This window comes from Cheilinus undulatus, linkage group 2 (genome assembly GCF_018320785.1).
Source record: "Cheilinus undulatus linkage group 2, ASM1832078v1, whole genome shotgun sequence".
NCBI lineage: Eukaryota > Metazoa > Chordata > Actinopteri > Labriformes > Labridae > Cheilinus > Cheilinus undulatus.
In genome coordinates this window covers 7,381,326-7,401,997 of record NC_054866.1, presented here as the reverse complement: position 1 = coordinate 7,401,997, position 20,672 = coordinate 7,381,326, and the positions used below count along the sequence as shown (strand labels likewise).

The 20,672-nt window shown below is 39.8% G+C and overlaps 1 protein-coding gene across 3 annotated transcripts in view; it reads left to right on the top strand.

Moving 5' to 3' along the window:
* Nucleotides 1-2,263: 2,263 nt before the first annotated feature.
* ets1 (v-ets avian erythroblastosis virus E26 oncogene homolog 1) overlaps nt 2,264-20,672 on the top strand; it is a 97,243-nt gene continuing 78,834 nt past the window's right edge. For all 3 annotated transcript variants that reach the window (XM_041806098.1, XM_041806090.1, XM_041806113.1), the window contains exons 1-2: nt 2,264-2,368; nt 9,907-10,091. In XM_041806098.1, the coding sequence (XP_041662032.1) occupies nt 10,023-10,091 (69 nt within the window). In that variant the 5' untranslated portion in view covers nt 2,264-2,368; nt 9,907-10,022. The remainder of the gene's footprint in view (nt 2,369-9,906; nt 10,092-20,672) is intronic.

The window sequence follows — 20,672 nt, the reverse complement described above, 5'->3', positions numbered from 1 at the left end:
ATATAATAATTACTATTGTCATTGATGAAATTTCATTCAATTGTGATTCATCTCAACCCTGACTGATCACATCCGTTTTAAAACTCCGCTGTTTTGCGTTTGTGTCATTTTGGATTGTCCTACTGTCTGAAAGTAAGGGTAGGGGACTTCCTGTTTAGATACAGACCTGCTTTTATTTTGAAAGAGAAGAAGGAACTATGGGTAGGTTGATGATTATGACATGAACCTAGGCAGAGAGAAAAGGGAACTTGTTTAGGAAATAAGGTAATAATAAAAAGGTAAACCTTTGATAACAGCATGTTCAGATGATGTTTGATTTTTTCCACTGAGCTGTCCTTGTCTTTTATTCTGACTTTAATTCTGACTTTTACTCTGACTTTTACTCTGACTTTTATTCTGACTTTTATTCTGACTTTTACTCTGACTTTTACTCTGAGTTCTATTCTGACTTTAATTCTGACTTTTATTCTGACTTTTACTTTGACTTTTACTCTGACTTTTATTCTGACTTTTATTCTGACTTTTACTCTGACTTTTACTCTGACTTTTATTCTGACTTTTACTCTGACTTTTATTCTGACTTTTACTCTGACTTTTACTCTGACTTTTATTCTGACTTTTACTCTGACTTTTATTCTGACTTTTATTCTGACTTTTACTTTGACTTTTACTCTGACTTTTATTCTGACTTTTATTCTGAGTTCTATTCTGACTTTTACTCTGACTTTTATTCTGACTTTTATTCTGACTTTTACTGACTTTTTTTCTGACTTTTACTCCGACTTTTATTCTAACTTTTACTCTGACTTTTATTCTGACCTTTACTCTGACTTTTATTCTGACTTTTATTCCTACTTTTATTCTAACTTTCACTCTGACTTTTACTCTGACTTTTACTCTGACGTTTACTCTGACTTTAATTCTGACTCTTATTCTGACTTTTATTCTGACTTTTACTCTGACTTTTATTCTGACTTTTATTCTGAGTTCTATTCTGAGTTCTATTCTGAGTTTTACTCTGACTTTTATTCTGACTTTTTATTCTGACTTTTACTCTGACTTTTTTCTGACTTTTACTCTGACTTTTTTCTGACTTTTACTCCGACTTTTATTCTGACTTTTATTCCTACTTTTATTCTAACTTTCACTCTGACTTTTACTCTGACTTTTACTCTGACGTTTACTCTGACTTTAATTCTGACTCTTATTCTGACTTTTACTCTGACTTTTATTCTGACTTTTATTCTGAGTTCTATTCTGAGTTCTATTCTGAGTTTTACTCTGACTTTTATTCCGACTTTTTATTCTGACTTTTTCTGACTTTTACTCTGACTTTTTTCTGACTTTTACTCCGACTTTTATTCTGACTTTTACTCTGACTTTTATTCTGACTTTTACTCTGACTTTAATTCTGACTCTTATTCTGACTTTTATTCTGACTTTTACTCTGACTTTTACTCTGACTTTTATTCTGACTCTTATTCTGACTTTTATTCTGACTTTTATTCTGACTCTTATTCTGACTTTTACTCTGACTTTAATTCTGACTCTTATTCTGACTTTTATTCTGACTTTTATTCTGACTTTTATTCTGACTTTTACTCTGACTCTTATTCTGACTTTTATTCTGACTTTTATTCTGACTCTTATTCTGACTTTTATTCTGACTTTTATTCTGACTTTTACTCTGACTTTTATTCTGACTTTTACTTTGACTTTTACTCTGACTTTTTTTCTGACTTTTATTCAGTGAGTTTCAAAGTGAAATGAGACATTAATGAGCAGTGGTGGACTTATTTGACATCACTGTAGCTGCAGGTAGATGCTGACGTAGCTTAATCTAAGTGAACTTAAAGGAACTTGAAAGTATGCCATTAATTGTAATTATAAAAATGCACTAATTGTGAATCTTTGTTAATCAGGAGAGTTAATGTGATTAATCCTGACAGCCCTGGTAATCAGGCATTCTGTATCAGGTGGTAGGAAGTGTAGTTCTCTGGCTTTGTTACCTAAAAAAGGTTTTTTTTACTCTCTATAACTGCTCTTGGGTAAATGATGAAGAGCCCCATTGTGGTCCTATCTTGTGGCCAAATTCCTAAATCCGCCCCTGCATAAACCCGTCAGGATCACCACAGTTTGTGAGTTCCCACCTGTTCTGAGGCTGCAGGATCACCTCTGCATGTGGAGGAGTCCACAGAGGAGAGCTGAATTTGGAGAGGATCACCGTGTGATTGAGGGAGGGACTAAAAGTGTGCTTATTATTCCTTCCTCTGTGGGACTCGCTGTGAGCAGGTAGAGCATCTCTGCAGTCCAGCTGCGCTCAGCTGTCTCTCCCAGCGCTCCCAGCAAACTTCCAACTCCAGCCACGGTAAGAGCAAGTTTTCCTTCTTACAGCTGTAGACGGGAGAGTGGAGGAATGAGGGACATCAGCCTCATCAGCTGTGCTGTTCCTCTTTGGACGGATCAGGGTGAAAGTGCTGGCTCTGTTGTTTTCCTGTCAGGAATAATCAGAGCGCGTGCAGCGCGCTTTTTAATTGATTCATGACGACTCAGTTAGAGACCACGAGGCAGCTGTAAAACACTTTAAACCACGAGAAAACTGAGTGGAATACCCTTTCATTTTAAAGACAACTTTGTTTGAATATTTTCCACTTTACTTCGCGGGCTTTAACCCTTTAATAGTTCATGTATTTTGGGAGATAGTCATTTGGCAGCCTGAGGGGGAGGTGCATTAGTGAGCGCTCTTTTTATTATAAGGATCACTGAAGGAGGGTTTAGGTCTGAGGATCCAGAACAGCAGCGAGAAAACGACCCTGGACTTAAACACGTTTCTGATTTCCATTTTCATTGACCTACAGCTTAGAGGAATATGTCTGGAAAAAAAGCTTTTCAAGGAAAATTCTTTAGGGAAAATGATCAGTAATCAGGAGTTGAATTTTTGTTACATATAAACTTATACACTTATTTATGATAATAAAGGTTTTCACTTTTAGTTTTAAATGTGCTTTATTGATGACGTCACTAGTTTCCATGTAAATTAAGGTTTATTGTCTGTTTGTAAAATATTTATTTAAGGTCAACAGGAGGATGGTAGTGTAAAAACAGAGAATTTTTTGTTTTGTAATTGGCAATAAAGTTATTTTTCATTCAAATATTGATCCATTTATAGTGTCTGAAACTTGTGCTTTCAATAATTCTTCGCCTTTTCTTTGTTGTAAATCCTTGTAGTCAACAAAAAAAAAAAAAAAAAAACGAAAGACAGTTAAAAAAAATCCAGTTAACTGTTAAATAAAAGTTTGCACATGATCAGTTCAAAGAAGACTGAAAATGTTCAGTTTATATCTTTAACCTGCAACGTATCTGAGATACAGGCTGAACATAAATGTCACAATTTGGAAGATAAAAATCACTGAACTGTGTTATTTTAGCCCAGATTAACCAGAATACATTTATTCCATAGTATTCATACATGTTTGCCCATTAAAGGGTTAAAATGCAGTCAAATACTACACCTGTAGTCTGTTTCATGTCTGGGATCTATTTTTAGAAACCCAGTTCTAGTTCTATTGCCCTCTTATGTCTCATGTTTAACCCTTTAGAGCCACAAGTGGATCAATATGACCCAGGAGGCTTTTTTCCTGAAATGTTTTTGGTCATTAAAAAAAAAAAGGTTTCTGATATCATCTTATTAACCCTTTAATGCCTGAATTATTTTTAAAAAGTCTTCTAGATTTTATAAAAAATATTTTTGCACTCACAATTATGCTGAAAATAAAACCCATTTACAGTTTAGAGATGATTTATTTTGTATTAAAGTTGTTTAATCATCCCTTTATATTGACGCCATGCCCCACAGGAGTAAAATAGGACAAGAGAACCAGGCTGCAGGTATCAGACCTCTGTAAGCACGTGTAGTTGACACACCTGTAAGCACGTTTAGGTCGTAGCTTTGCATCGGTAAATTAAATCCTTAGTAGGGATGTGAATCTGATTCCTCTCTACAAAGACGGGCTTATTTCAGCGTCATTAAGGGGCTGTTAATTATTGACATTAAAATTTTAATAAGTTGTGCTCAGGATATTGCTCTTATTTTCATATTTGTGGTGTTTTTTTCTAATTACAATAATAAAGAATACAGTAGTTTGTGCTTACACTGTAAAATGATTTAATATGAATAAAATGTGTGAGTTTGAGCAGGAAACACATTTATCAGAACCTCAATGGAAACATAAATCTACAGTCTTGGTTTAACTAGTAGACGAGTTAGACAAAACAAAGGGGCTCTTAAATTTTCATTATCCGTTGTTGATCCTTGCAGATACGTTTGACGTGTAGTCTCTGGTTAACATGGTTACTCATTAAACCATTACACCGGTGTTTGATAAATCATGTTGTTTTTGTTGTCCTTGTGGTCAGCAGTCTGTTTTTCTGATTATTTCTACTCCGGGTGACCTGGCTGTATGAACTCAAACATGAACCACTCCTGAAGCTACATCAAACCGCTTTCCCACTAAAATTAGCGTGTAAAAGCAGGTTTTTTAAACACAGGTAACCCCGCTGACAATCAGCAAGTGACTCCTTTCCCATTGCCAGCAGACCCGGGTCTGATCGCCAGCAGACGAGCTGCGTGGCTGTTTTTTTGTTTTTGTTTTTGTTTTTGTTTTTTTCCCCTGGTGTGTCATTACGTTGATGACATCATCATCATCAGCCTGCTGAAACACAGCTAGGTAAACAATGGAAAGGAGCATGGAAGCCATGGACATGGTGGTCAACTGTTTTCTGTACTTTGTACAAACTCAGTGTAGACTGAAGGACATTCGAGCGCTGATGATATGAAGGCAGATGGAATTTTAAAGTCCAAAAAACAACAATGTTCATCCCTCAGCTGCCGGCGTCCTTTTGTTGCCCCAAGTTACGGGTGCAATATTATGAAGTTAGGCAAGTTACGCCAAAGTCATCCAGCGTTCACCCGGGTGTGACGTTCCTACTGGAGCCGATCGGAGGCGAGCCGATAAAAACCCGTGTCCAGGATCAGCCTACGTGGGTCTGAATGCCGACAGGACCTGATTGTTAGCGTGTATAAACGGGTTTTTTGGCCAGTGGGAAAGGGGTTAGCATTCCTAGCTAACAGGTCAGGTCAGGCTGCCTCTTACCTGGGATTGTAGAATCCAGTCTGGTGTGACCTCCTTTCTTTAGACAGAACAGGACAGGTGGAGTAACTCATGGATCTGTAGACATTACAGGCACTACATCACACACAAAAATATAAACACTGAGAGCTAACGCTTTTAATGCTAACAGCACAACTAATGAGCCATGCATCCTCCTGCAGCAGGACTTTGATTGAAGAAACGTTCTGTCAGTCACATTTGTGATGGGCCAATCAGAGCGACAAGACAAAATGAGGTTGTGAGCATGCTCAGCTCCAGGAAGCTGGTTAGGCAAACACTGCTGTATTTATCAACAGTGAAGCATGATGTGGATAAAATACGCCAAGGCTGGTTGGAAGAAGAGCAAAAGCTTGTTCTCTGCAATGTGGAGCTGACAGTGAGACTCTTGGCTCGTTTTATTAGAGAAATGTGGTTGAAGTCTGAAGTCTGACCAGCTTACAGCATCACTTCTCCTTTCCCTTGTAATGATCGCTAACTCATGCAGAAGTGGCTCAGCAGAAGAGCAGAAAACATCCATTCTGTCATGGAAAAGCTTTCAGTTCTAATCTTTGCTTTTTATTGTACTAAGAAATGTCCAGTTCTGACTAGGGTGGCCATAGGTCCGGCTTTAGGCCGGGCAGTCTGGAATTTCAATGTCTTGTCCGGAGTCCGGCGCAGCCTCAAGCCGGATGCTTATTTGTCCTCCTTTTGGAGTCGCACTTGAACGTGACATAGCATATTGTCCATTGCTCTCTTTCTCTGCACATCAGTCCGGTGTTTGTATGTTAAATATGATCCTGGTAATGTATATAGGCCTACAGCATTGACCAAACATAAACTTTACCTGGCCGTCACACATAAGTTATACATATTTGGAGATCGGCGCCATTCGTAATCAATAAAGTTTCTGATACTAGCTGCACAGAAACTTTCGTCATGTCTGTCCGATAAATTCACCCGTTGTTCTGCAACCTCTCCTGTCAAACGTCGACTTCTATCATTGTTTAGTTTGTGAATTTATGATAAAACTCTGTGAAGTTCCCACGTTGTCAAACTTCCTCGTGCATATCAGCTGTTTTAAAAAACAGATTGCAGATGAAAACAAATAAAGACAATGTATATTTTAAGGCGATTTAACAAAAGATGATAACATTCAAGCAGAAACATGGAGAGGAAGAGAAAGAAGCAAAACGGATGAGCTGCTGTGTGTGAGGGTGTGTAAGGGGGGCAAGATCAGCTGCTTTATATTATTTTTATTTTGAGGAGAAGACCTCTATAAAACAGACTGCTAATAAAGTGGGATTAGTGTTATGATGAAAATAACTAGCCCATAGCAACCACTTTTTTAGACAGATGGAAATTAAAAATATCCTTATTATTGCAACAAGGAATATGATCATTAAAATCAATGATAATTTATCTAACCAAGAACTGTGTCTTTTATATGCGACTAACTTAGACTAAAATGCAAAGACTTTCTATTTCTCATTATTGTAGTAATACATCCTTTAGTTATTTTAAGATACTTGTGAGTATTGTTCAGTGAGTGTGTTTGGGTGATAGTGGAGAGCCTCATATTAGAGTCTGCTTAGGGCCTTTGGCCAGGGGTGGTCCTGCATAAAACTGCCCTTCAATGACTAGAGAATCTCAGAATCACTGTATCATGATACCATTAGTATCATGGACAAAATTGTATTGTAGTGAGGAATACACTAGAGTCCTTTTTGTTGCAATTATTCTTGCTTCAGGTGCTGCAAAGTGTCCTCCTTTTTGGTGCTGTGGAACTGGCCACCCTAGTTCCGGCGAAACTGCTGCTATACTAAAGTTACATCCAAGCTAACCACCCTTAGCTGCCCCCTTGTTCTCCTCAAATGACACTGATGGGGCTTTTCCATAAAGAGCGGCTCGACTTGACTCGGTCTGCTCGGCACGGCAGTCCAGCATGGCAGGGGATTTGCTTTTCTGCTACAACCCAGCTACCTGTAGAGGGCGCTTCTAGAGCTGACAACGTAGCGTTCGGAGCCCTCCTCGATCTCATCCATTGTCTGATCTCTACACTGTCTGATCTATATGGCTTTACATTGTTTTAAATCAAAAATCAAACTGTAAACTGACAGCGCTGCACACAGCTCTTTTCCCATTCTCTCTCCATCTCTCTGTTGCACTCTTGATTGTTCTCGTAGTGATTTTATGGCTGTAGAGATTTAAAGACAAAAGATACCCTAAAACCACAGCACCTTTTTTAAGTCTTCACACATTTATTTTTGCCAAACCACGTTACCAATCAAACGTTGCTGATTAGTAACCTGACACACCAGATGGATGTGTTTCACACATCCATCTGGAAAACCTTCGATAGACACTGTCTGGGAAAGGGCAGAGCCTTTGAAAAAACACTTGGAGGGTGATTGGATGAACATTCTCTCCGTCACATCTTTACGGGCCAATCAGAGCAACACAACAGGTAACGTAGCTGCTACCGAGGAGCAAACTCCATAGAGAACTGCATATCGTGAACCATGGCGACTATAGACATGTCAGTACACGACTTTTGCTGTTCTTTGTTCTTCTTTAAAGCATGACACGTCATCAAGTTCTGCGTGCGAGATCCACGCTAATCTCTTCCGCCATAAATACACCGGCCTCATGTCGCTGCTAGCCCAGACTCCGCCGCACCTGAAAGTACTGCCTCTTACTCCTATTGGTCCTGTCACTCTATTACAGGACCCAAACGGTTTAGACAGGAGCTTTGCAAGATGGATTTGCCAGTGAGAAACATGGAAACAAGGGAATCCATCAGCTTTCCAAGGTTAGCTGATTAGAGCTTTTCAAGATGGATTTGCCTGATGACAGAGATGGAGTTGGGCCATTTTATCAGCTTTGCAAGGTTAAGAGTTGGTCTCCCGGCAATCAAGAGGTTGTGGGTTCAATCCCATGTATTGATGTGTTCTTGGGCAAAACATTTGGGGTCATCCCATTTCTGCACCTTACCCTTTATCTTAGCCCTTCGCCTTAGCAGGGCTTCGTTCATGTCAGGTGAAGAGATGTCCCAATTCTCTTTTGAATCGAGGACTAAGGGCCACTGAAACAAAGATTTTTCAGGACCACACTTGAAACCAAGGGGAATGATGAATTTCCCACCATGCACTCTATTCACTTGTGAAATGGCACAATGGGCTATGAAGGAGATGCATAACTGTAAATATTTTCAGCATCTATAAACGATTATAGAAAATAGAACAGGTGTGTTATCTCATATATTCAATATTTTGTATTTTCAGTATGTACTCATGTAAACGAGGGTTATTAACTGTATAAAGATATGGAAAAGACCCGTGATATGAATGAGATAGTCAAAGCTTTATTGTCACCTCCAATGACGCACTGTTTATCGGCAATGTGTGATGATGAATGGCAATCAAGTGGCACCCCATTTATTAAGGGAAGGTTTTCTCCACTACCCCTTACCACTCTGTTTTAAGGGGCAAGGGGGTGGGGTAGATGAAGGGCAGGGATAAGGGGTACAATGGGATTGGCCCTTAACCCTAGTTTAATCCCACTGCTTCAACAGTGGCGTGTTAATGGGTATGAATGGGATTAGCTGACACTGATGGCCAATTTTCCATAGCAACCTCTGTGATCAGTGTATAAATGTGGAGCGAATGGTGTGAATAGGTGAAGAAGTGCTTTAAGTAGTCAGAGGACTAGGAAAGAGCTTTACAAGCTCAAATCCGTTTACAATTTACTGGACTTCGGTCACTCAGGCCTTTTTCTCCTCATCCTCGCTAAGGAAAACACAAACTGGTTAAGTCCACAGTCACAAAAAGCAATCCTGCTACTTTTTCGGTAAATCAATGGTTTCTTGCAGTCACCATTCACTCAAAGTTTTAACTCAAGGCTAAAAGTTAGCGACTATGGAAAAACTGACAGCTGCATAAGAGCGCAATGATTTTAATACGGATCATTTCTGACCCACTTCTAGTGGAGCTTAGGGTCTAATCACTTGTGCATCTAAGGGTTAACTATGTTATTAGTGTTATTTAGGGGAGTGGAAAGGTAGTGCATGCATTTCAATGACAGCACTGATTTGCACATTATTCACTTTGTATGAAGGGTATTTTTTCTGAAACAAGAGCGTCTGAATCGTTCTGAGCTGATGAACATCTGCAGGCATTGAGCTCCGCCGTATCTCCCCTCACTCTGTCAGCAGCTGCCTCAAACCAGATACGCCAAATTGCTTATCACATGAATGTGAGGAGGATGGGACCTTTCACTGCCCATGTACGCTATTACTCCTCTTATGTAACCCTTTAGTCGACTCCCAGCCTCTTTAGATGATGCTGCTTCACGTAAACAATGTTAAGTGATAATCAAAGTGTGTAGGAGGGGAGGAAGGTAGGGAAGAGGAAGGATGAGTGGGGGAGGAGGAGAGAGAGGAGGAAGAAAGAGAGGGAGAAATTAAGGAAATGTTAGCTTTACAAGCGTCTGGATAAAGGGATTTCCTTCAGCTTCAGGTGAAATTTTTGGAGAGAAAACCAGTGTTTGTTTAAAAAAGAAAAACATTCAGCCACTCCTGTAAGCCTGACAATCTAAATCAAACAAACATGAGTGTGATGACATGATAATATGTTTCTGAATAAACCCAAAAACCACACTTTTACTCTTGCTGATTGTGCATGTTATTGTAACCTGGCTCAGATTTTCTGCTTCTTTCTCTTTCTGACCCCCTCCCTCTCCTCTCTTCTCTCTCACACAGTCCGTACCACACAAAGTGTAAACAGCGTGTGATAGATAGGCCACCCCACCCTGCCTCGTCTGTTTGCGTGTTGATCCCTTCAGCAGGCCCTGCGTCTCCTGTCCACAGCACCAGTGATGAGTTACTACATGGATCCAGTTTCTTCCTACCCGGCCCTTCACCTCTGTGACCGTCTGGGCACCGTGGTAAGACCTCCCTCATAAATTACCGCTACGTTAAGGCTGCTGCAGCTACCTGCCACACAAGAGCGTGAGGCAATGAGTGTCGACTGCTTGGCCACATGGTGGTGCAGGAATGTGTGCAGGAGCAGAGGAGGAGTGTGTTCACATGTGTGTTAGCAACTCTGGATCTCATCACCTCACAGGAACACGCAATCTGGACCAGAGGTGGACTGGGAGAACAATTCAGGCCCAGAGTTGGACTCCACCCCAGGCCACCCTGTCCACGTGAAGCACTAATTGTGCAGGCTGTCCCTGGTCGTACAATCAAATTCAGTTAAAACGACTGACCTGTGCTAAACCCCGCCTTCAGGTAGAAGGAGCCAATCACATTTCTTGCAGCTGTGCAAATGCGCTCAAACATCTGGCATGTAGAGCTCCATAGAAATACATCAGAGCTTGATTTTCCTGAGCTTTTGTGACATTTAATAACTGTTTAAATCAGTGATACTCAACGAGTGTGATGATTTGTGGCTCTTTTATGTCTAAATATGAAATATTATTCCCCGAGAAGACCTTTAAAAAAATGGAAACTTTGACCTCAGAAATCATCCATTGCAAGTCACATTAATCAGTTTGTTTCCTACACTTACAGAGTTGGCTTTAATTGTCAAATTTAATTGTCAACCTTTATTTTTTGTCTGTATATTTCCATTGCCCTTATTTGCAAGTGTTGCCCCTTTTTTGCCATTTTTAATCCAATTTTGCTGTTTTTTGCCCTTTTTGACCATTTTTTGCCACTTCTCTGTCCATTTAAGCTGCCTTTTGCCACTAGATGCCACTTGTTGCCCATTTTCCCCACTTTTTTTGCTGTTTATGCCCATTTTAGTCCCTTTTCACTCATTTTTGCCATGTTTTTCCTGCTTTTTGCCACCTGTAACTCATTCTTTTTTTGCCTTCATTCATTTTTCCACTTTTTCTCCCCTTTTCTGCCCCATTTTCACCCAGTTGTTGCCACCATTTTGATTCTTTTTGACCACTTTTGCCACATTTAAATTACATTTATTGCCACTTTAGCCTGTTTTTGCCACTTTTCACCACTTAGAGTGTGGCTCTTGCAAAGGTATTTTTCAACAAATTGGCTCTTTGGTGGAACAGGGTTGAGCAACACTGGTTTAAGTGGTCAAATGATGTGCATGGGCTGAATACAACACTGATATGAGGTATCCAGAGAGGGCAGAACATGGAGTGTGTTGTATAAACCTCACATATTACCTCAAAAAAAAAATCCTAATATCATGTAAAAGTTCATTTTTGTCCCATGATTTACTTCAGAAAATCATGTGTCAACATATTCTAGATTCATCTCACTCAAAGTGAAACATTTCATATTTTTTTGGTTTTATCTTGATGATTGCATTTTATAGCTCATTATAAAACTCCACAATCTAAGAATTTAAGATTACTGTGGAAAAGTCCAGTTTGCCAAGGTTGCCTGAGCCCTCTTTCTCTCACTCTGGTTCAGTTCACACATCCACAATCATGGGGAAGACTTGACAGATGCCCAGAGGACAGTCATTGACACCCTCCACAAGGAGGGTAAGCCACAGAAGGTCACTGCTGAAAGGGCAGGCTGTTCTCAGGGGCTGTACCAAAGCAGATTCATGGATTGTTGACTGAAAGGGAAAAGTGTGGTAAGAAAAGAAGCACAAGCAACAGGGACAAGCTCAGCCTTCAGAGGATTGTCAAACAAAGCAGATTCAAGAACTTAAAGGCGCTTCACAAGGAGTGGACTGAAGCTGGAGTCAGTGGATCAAGAGTCACCACACACAGGTCCAGGACACAGACAGCATCACAAGTTTCTTACCTGGGCTAAGAAGAAAAAGAACTGGACAGCTGTGGACTCAGTGGTCCAAAGTCCTGTTTTCAGATGAAAAACAATTTTGAATTTCATGTGGAAACCAAGGGTTTGTAAAATGTCATCCCTTCTGGATATTCCACAGTTAACTATAAGTGATATTAATAGAAAGTGAAGCGTTTAGAAACAGCAGCAACTCAGCTACAACACAGGAAACGACGCAAAATCACAGGGTGAAGGTGAATGACTGCGAAGGTACATGGTGAGTGGAAGTCACCATCTTATCCTGATTCCATAGCTAAAGAGTTCTGATCTTCCACTGGCAGTAATTTAAGCAAAAAAACTGTGCAGAAGGAGCTTCATGGAATGTGTTTTTATGCCGCTGCTGCATGCAAACCTCACATCACAAAGTCCAATTTTTCAGGGTTTGGGCTAGGCCCCTTAGCTCCTGGCCAATCCAAGACATTTTGGACAATGATATGCATCCAACTGAGCATTTAGGATAACTTTAATTTCCACATACAGTAACTGCTCCGCTGTCTGCTGGCGAATCATACTGCAGAGCACATCGCCCCCCTCAAGTTTATCAGAGCATTTCCACAGCCGGCACTCCAGACTGGCAGCGGCACGTCCCTGGAGCACCTCATCGCTCCACTTGGTTTGAGATACGCTGCAGGTCTATTTTCAGCGCCAGCCGCTGCCAAACCCCGTCAATACCCGTCAATCGGAAAGCTCCAGAAGAGGAAGTGACAAGCGTAGACTATCTGGTTCTTTCAAAATAAAATACAATGCACGGACTCCCAGTCACAAATCATCACGGTATCAACATTACATTTCTTCCTGCAGAGAGAGCAAAAGGTCACCGAGAGGTCAGTGGGTCACAGAGCTACAACGGTGCCATTGACGAGGAAAAGTTAACTTTTGAGGAAATGAAGCCAAAGAATTTTACATAAAACCATAGATCCTTTAAGCTAACATTAATGGGACACTTCAACATTTTGGCAATTTTGCCCAGTGCCATAATTCCTATAGTCTTACTAATAGGCTTGTTACCTTTAGTTGTCAGTGCAAGCTATTTTTAGATCGGTGGGGATGAGATACAAGCTTCTCTTCCAACGCTATGGAGTCTTATGGTATTTCCCTCATCAAACTCATCAAATACACAATCCAACAACTCCAAAATGCTCTCGTGGACAAGTTGTGACCTGCACATTCACCATGCTATGAAATAATCATGGAACATTACGAGACAGAGATGTTTTAAAGCTAAATGCAAAGCTGGAACTACACTCCAGACATGGCTGCTGCACTGTGTCACTCCACCCAGTGGTTCACTCAAGAAAAGTTCAGAGTATTTGCTTCATGTGTCATAATGTTACATAATTATAAGTTATTATTTCATATGGGTGAATGTGCAGGTCACAGCTTGTCCATGAGAGTGTTTTGGAGTTGTTGGATTGTGTATTTGATGAGTTTGATGAGGGAAAGCCGAAATACCATAAAACACCATAGCACTGGCAGCTCCTTTCTCAACACCGCCAATCTAAAAACAGCTTGCACCGACAACTAAAGGTAACAAACCTATTAGTAAGACTATAGGAATTATGGCAATGGGCGAATTTGCCAAAATGTTGAAGTATTGATTTAACCTTTAACTTTCTAATGTACTCACCCACTGGAGGAAGCAATAATATCATGGACTTATTCCTGAAAGGTTGATAAATAAACCCCTGAAGGTTAAATTAGTACTGTTGACATACTATTTCTCTGTGAAATTGCAGTTCTCCCATTATCTTTGCCTAACAATCAGGGCTGCGCGCCGTGGCACAGAGCTCTAGCCCTTCCAGTGGACGAGGTCGCTCGCCTTCGGCCGGACCAAATTCACGGCGCCTTGGTGTGCAGCACAGTCGTCCTATGTGGAAATTGCAGGTCCATTTCTATACCAACATGACTGTGCCCCAGTGCACAAAGCAAGGAAGACAAAGATAATTTGATGAGTTTGGAGTGGAAGAACTTGACTGGCCTACACAGAGTTCTGACCTCAACCCCATCGAGCACCTTTGGGATGAACTGGAAAAGGCCGTCTCATCCAACAACAGTTCCTGAGCTCATAAGCGCTTTACAGAATGAATGGGCACAAATTCCCTGAAGAAACACTCCAAAATCCTGTGGAAAGCTTTTCAAGAAGTGTGTAGACTGTTGTAGCTGCAACAACTTCATATTAAAGTACATTTGAATGCAATGTCATTACAGACACTGATGATTTCAGCCATACTTTTAGAACCTGGCCGTTTTCTCAATTAAAATGAATGCTTCAAGGATATCCTGACTAAAGCTATGTGTGTCATGAGGGATGCTATGACATCACTTTTGTCGGAGGAGAGACACTGTGGCAACTTGCTGAGTAGAACAGACCCCTCACATAGACAGCAGACCAAACCGACCTTTAGGTCATCAGGAAATGTCTCTGTGGTTCTGACCTAAAATCTGCACCTGACCAGAACATCTTTCCTGTTGAGTTTAGACCACAAAAGTTGAGTCAATAGTGCCTGTATCTGTACATGCTGTTCCTCATGATTACGTCAAAGTTTAGAAAAGGAGATGTTGAACAAGATGTTGTTTTTTTTCAAGGCTGTGAAATCGCCCTTATGACCTTCTCCGTGTTGCACAACAAACCCTCACCAAGATGCACTCTGTAGCAAGAAATAGTAAATACTGAGACCTGTAGGCCTCCAACCTCGCCACTAACCAATTAAATTGGAGTCAGAGCATCCCTACAGAATAACACTTTTGTCAGCTAAGCCACCCGCATGGTGCTTTGCAGCGGTCTGTTTGCAAGAACACCACGGCTCTTTTAGGCTTTCCAAATGAGAGAGCTGAATACAGAGTCAGAGACAGTGCGAGCTGGGAACATTGGGATTCCTGTCAGATGAGCATTTGAAGGGTGAAGGCCAAGGAGCGGCAAAATAAATGCCTCCATTTGTATGCAGAGCGCCGGCACATTAGGATAAGAGACTGAGGTTATATGCAAATGGCAACCCCACCCTGCCCTGATAGAAAACATTGAAGGATACAGCTCCCTGGCTCCTAATTGGCTCAGGTGGTGGGGCTTGCCTTTGAAATTGAGACTACTGTATACCAGGGCAGACCTGGTCAAAAGGTGAACCTGGGTCAGCTGGGGAGCTCTGTTCTTTTGAATTTACTTGAATTATCAGCAAAAAGCAGGAGGGCCCTACCTCCTCTGCTATTTTTTATCTTTGCACTTTGTCAATGTTTCCTTTTCTTCACAATGCTCTACTCAGAGAACAATAGAGGAAAAAAACAGAGTATAAAAGCTACCAGATATAATACCCAGAATTCACATCAGGGTACGGCTGATCTCTGGGGAATTATACATCACAGTCTGTGGCCCTCTGCTGCAGTACATTCAATGTATGACACATTTTTTCAGAGTCTTTGAGAGCAAGAAAAGCATCTGTGCTTGTCTTTCATCTCATCACTGAAAAAAGCACAGATGTCACAAACAACATTAATAATATCTCAGTTTCATGATGAGTCTGAGCTGTCTGCATTGACTGACATGTAGGCAGAGTTGTGTGGGGTTCAGGGGGCTTACTGTACCCGCTACTGGCTATAGACTACAATGCAAAAGTATTTAATTATTTACCTTTTTATTCTTGTTTTGCATCTGACTGTGGAGAGAAGCCAACCACAAAGTCACTCTTTGTGCAGAGATGCACTCTTGTACTGACAGAGAACATTTCTTTCGACGCCTCTTACTGGTTTATAATAAGTCCAGGCTCAACAAAGGTTTGGTTTAGGCAACGCTCCACTTGATCGAGCCAGCAAGGACATCTCCGCACATGGGCAGAGGGTGCCCGTAGGCACAGGGGTTAAGCCCAAAAAATTATTTGGTCTGATTACAAAGGAAAAAGTAGACATAAGAGTCTTATTTACTAACTTTATTTACAGATAATATATTCAAGGCATCAATACATAGCATTGTTTTCTTGCTCAGGCCCACAGTAGGGAGGGACCCTTGAGAAGCCTGCAATGAAATGTGTGTTTTTATACAATTTTTGTAGTAATTAGAGTCATCATTGAATCAAAAGTGTATCAAATAGAGTAAAATAGAGTACTGCTGGGCCTGTGCTACTCCTTGTGCCCTCCTCAAATTTACAACCCTCTGGATACCTTCGAGGCAAAAATGTACACATACAGAAAAAATGCCATTAAATCACTGTAGTACATCGTTTTTTTCTACTTTTTTTTTCATAGATCTCTTCAACAACTTCAGGCCTGCTCAAAACTTCCAAACATTCAATAATTTTCAAGATTTTAACCCTTTAAATGTCAGTTTGACAATATGAAATATTTTATTTTTAATTACAAAAAACACAAAAAATGAATTATTTCCATAAAATTGATAGTGGAAAGAAGGGGCTTTGGTGCTGATAAGAGTCTTGGATGAGTCAAAGATTAGCAACAAAATTGATTTTTGTTGCACTTGTATTTTTTATGTAGTGCCAGCTGTAACATTAGGGCACCCTCTGGACACCTTTTAGGCAAAAATGTACAAGTACAAAAAAAAAAAAAAAAAAAAAAAACTGCCATTAAATCACCATACATCAATATTTTTTCTACTTTTTTTTTAAAAATCTTTTTATAACAACTTCAGAATTTCTCAAAACTACAAAAGAAAATGTTCTATAATTCTCAGAATTTTAACCCTTTTAATGCCAGTTTGATTATTTGAAGTGTTGCATTTTTTGCTGCAAAAAACAAAAAAACAAAAACAAAACAAAACAAACAAAAAAAAAAAAACAACACAAAAACACAAAAACACAAAAAGTGAATTATTTTCCATATAATAAATAGTAGAAAGAAGGGGCTTTGGGGTTGATAAGAGTCTTGGATGGGTCAAAGATTAGCAACAAAATTGATTTGATTGAATTAGTATTTTTATGTAATGTCAGAAATACCCTCTGGAGATCTTCGAGGCAAAACCACTGACTTCCATTAAAACCACGTTTTGTTTTGTTTTTTATCTCACTGTCGTTTCAGTACAAAATCATGCATTCTTTAATGTCAGCATTTCAATGTGAAGAAATCTAGTGAACTTTGACATTTTTACCGTATTCCACCAGGTTCAACCATTTACCCATTGTAGGGCCATGCATGAAATTCTTGTATTTTTGCCCGTTACATTATGGAGGGTTTTGTGTAAGTATAAAAGGGTTAAAATTCTGAGAATTATTTAGTTCTTGGTAGTTTTGAGCAAGTCTGAAGTTGTTAAAGAGATTTAAGAAAAAAGAAGTAGAAAACATATTGATTTATGGTGATTTAATGGCAGCTTTTTTGTACGTGTGCATTTTTGCCTTGAAGGTGTCCAGAGGCTGCAAAATTCACTGAGAGAGTATAAAAAACATTTAAGAGTAAAACATGTTGGATTTCAAAAATTTAACTAGAAAGAAAAGTTCCTGTAAAAATTCATGCCACAAGCTGTAAAACTAACAAAATGATCACAAATTGAAAAAAAAAAAAAAGTTGAGAAAAATGGCCAAAAATGCCAGAGTAGGGCACAAGGGTTAAAAATGTCTGAGGGGTAGAGTCCGGAACTGCAAAATAATGCAAGTAAATTTAGTTTAACTCTGCCAGGGCTGCCCTTTACCCCCGGTTCTGTTCATGACTTTCATAGACAGAATTTCTAGGCGCAGCCAGGGTGCTGAGGGGGTCCAGTTTGGTGGCCTCAGGTTTAGGTCTCTGCTTTTTGCAGATGATGTGCTTCTGTTGAGTTCATCTGGCCGTGACCTTCAGCTCTCACTAGAACAGTTCGCAACCGAGTGTAAAGCGGCCGGGATGACAGTCAGCACCTCCAAATCTGAGGCCATGGTCCTCAGTCAGAAAAGGGTGGAATTCCCTCTCCAGGTTGGGAATGAGATCCTGCCCAAAGTGGAGGAGTTCAAGTATGTCGGGGTCTGCAGGAGACAACTGCAAGCAAGCGCATCAGGGGTACTGATAATAATTTTTCACATTGCTGGGGAGTGGAATTTTGGCCCACTCCTCTTTGAAGAATTGTTTTAATTCAGCCACATCAGAGGGTTTTCCAGCATGAACAGCCTGTTTAAGGTCACGCCACAACATCTCAATCAGACTTAAGTCCATCTTTCTTTTTGAGCTGTTCAGAGGTAGACTTGCTGGTGTGTTTCAGATCATTGTCCCACTGCATAACCCAAGTGCACTTAAGTTTGAGGTCATTAACCGATTGCCGGACATATTCCTTTAGGATTTTCAGGTAGATAGCAGATTTCAGGGTTCTATCAATTATGACAAGTGGTCCAGGCCCTGAAGCAGCAAAGCAGCCCCAGACCATCACACTGCCACCACTGTTGGTATGCTATTCTTTAGAAAAACTTTCAGAAGTGGTTTTGGCCTTGGAACTCTCCCATGGATGCCATCTTTGCCCAGTGTCTTTGTTCTTGTTGAATCATGAACTCTGACCTTAACTGAGTCAAGTGAGGCCTGCAGGTCTTTAGTTGTTGTTCTGGGTTCTTTTGTGAACTCCTGGATGAGTCGCCAGTGTGCTCTTGTAATCATTTAGGTAGGCCAGACACTCCTGGGAAGGTTCACCACTGTTACAGGTTTTCTCCGTTTGTGGGTAATGGCTCACACTGTGGTTTGCTTGAGTCCCAAAGCCTGAAGAACAGATCAAGGGAAAGCAAACTGAAAAAACAATATTAAGCAATTTTGCTTAATATGGGATAAAAATTAGTTTAGTTAAGATTGAAGGCAACATCATATACCCAGACTGATATACTACTATAATTAGCAGCATGTCTGTTTGTCTGTATGTCTGTCTTGATTTACACTCCACACCGTTGCTCCATTTGTCCTCAAGAGCTCCCAGAGGACTTCTTGGGTGTACTGGTTCAAAAACTGGCACTATAAAAAAATCATTAACATGTACAGATTTTCAATAAAACCCAAAATTGTTGCACCTTTTACTTCAGTTTGCCCTCTCCCTGTCCCTGGCCCCCTTTTATGTCACTTCTCCTGTACAACACTTGCCTGGTAAAGATCCAGCTGATGCAGGAAGTTATAGACCAATATCATTAAAGATCTATCGCATTAAATGTAAATGGACAGAGAAAGTCATTTTACAAAGTCAGATGTTTAAGCGATGCCCTTATGTAAAGGTTAGCAATGAAGCAGAAAAAGCTATTGCTATAAAAGCGATCATGGGTATTAGATTTCTTGTCGCCTGAATTTGCATCAGAGCTGACTCCATTATCAGACTGAGAACCTAACAGACTTGTAGGAGTGAAAATTCTCACTTCAGTTCTTGACTCCTGCTGGTCTGCTTCTATCAAATGTCTGCACATTACTGTAGTGTACCAAAATCTCCAGGTTTAATATGCTGTGCCACAGATCAACTGCAAAACAAAATTAAAAAATAAATAAATAAATAAGCTGTGGAATTACTATAAGAGTAGTAAATGGCATTGTGTATGTAGAAGCAGTAGTTTTTATCATGTCATCCTACATAATAAGCTCCATAATGCTTTATAATTCAGTTTGTTTGAGGCTCCTGTGAGCGTCTCAGTCCACTTTAATTTCCCCATTGAAAGTCTGAGTCCTGCATTTAAAGTTACTTGAACTGATAAGAGAATACCATGGTGAATACTATGGTTTTATCCCCTCTGCTATCTATGTCAGTCTACCCGTCTATCCATAAATAATGCATGTGGCTCCTTCCATGCCTATCTAACTTCCCCCCCTCACTGACTGGACTGATAGGAGAAGGCAGCGTCCCACACAAATTTCTTAAACCCCTCTTAAATGGGCCTCTCTGATCCTCTGGTCATGTTTGTCATCCATAAAACTGGCTGACTTCTGATAAAAGCTGCTTATCAGATGGGCCACTGTCAGCCTGTCTATCAGGAACATACGTGATATTTGACAGTCCGATGTCAATCCTACTGGAAGCTACTTTAGAGGATGTAAAGCATTAAAAAACTCTTTTATTGCATGCTAAATGTGGAAAATTATTAATTTAAAAAGTTAAATCACTGTTATCAGGAAGGTACGGTGGTCCTGGATGTGAGCTATAAAAACATTTTGCTGAAAACAAGAAAACTTACACTGTTAGTTACATTACTTTTGATTACTCCGTGTCCCCTGGAATCCTCTGTAACTTAACCCTTAATGAAAGTACAATGCTTAACCTCACACTGGTGTAATGAAATGTAATGGCACTATTTAAGGTAGTAAAAGGCGAAAGGATACATAAGTGATGTCAACACACGTGATGTGACAGGATGTAACAACTTATTGTTGTTGAGTAAGTTCTGTTTAGTTTAGTCAAGATTTAACTGACAGGATTATTATGAAAGTGAAAGTAAAGCGATTACAAAGATGGCAGCAGTAACATGTTGCAGTCATGAGGTTACACTCATGCATTATTTTGTACTGTTACACCCAACAACACAAAGAAAACTTTTAAAAAATGTCCAGAAAATGCAAAAAATATTTCAAGATTTGTGTTTCTAAAATTCTGTTACTTTTATTTTAGTTGTTTTTTTTAAATAAACAAGATAGTAAAAATGATTATTACCATGTTTTCGTGAATTAAAATTCATTTATTAAATGATTATTTCAAAAAGTAATTATGAAAACAATGTTTATATCTGTTTTTTCTACACAATTTAAATAGTTTAGTATTAAGTTATTTGTTTAAAATGCATTGCACT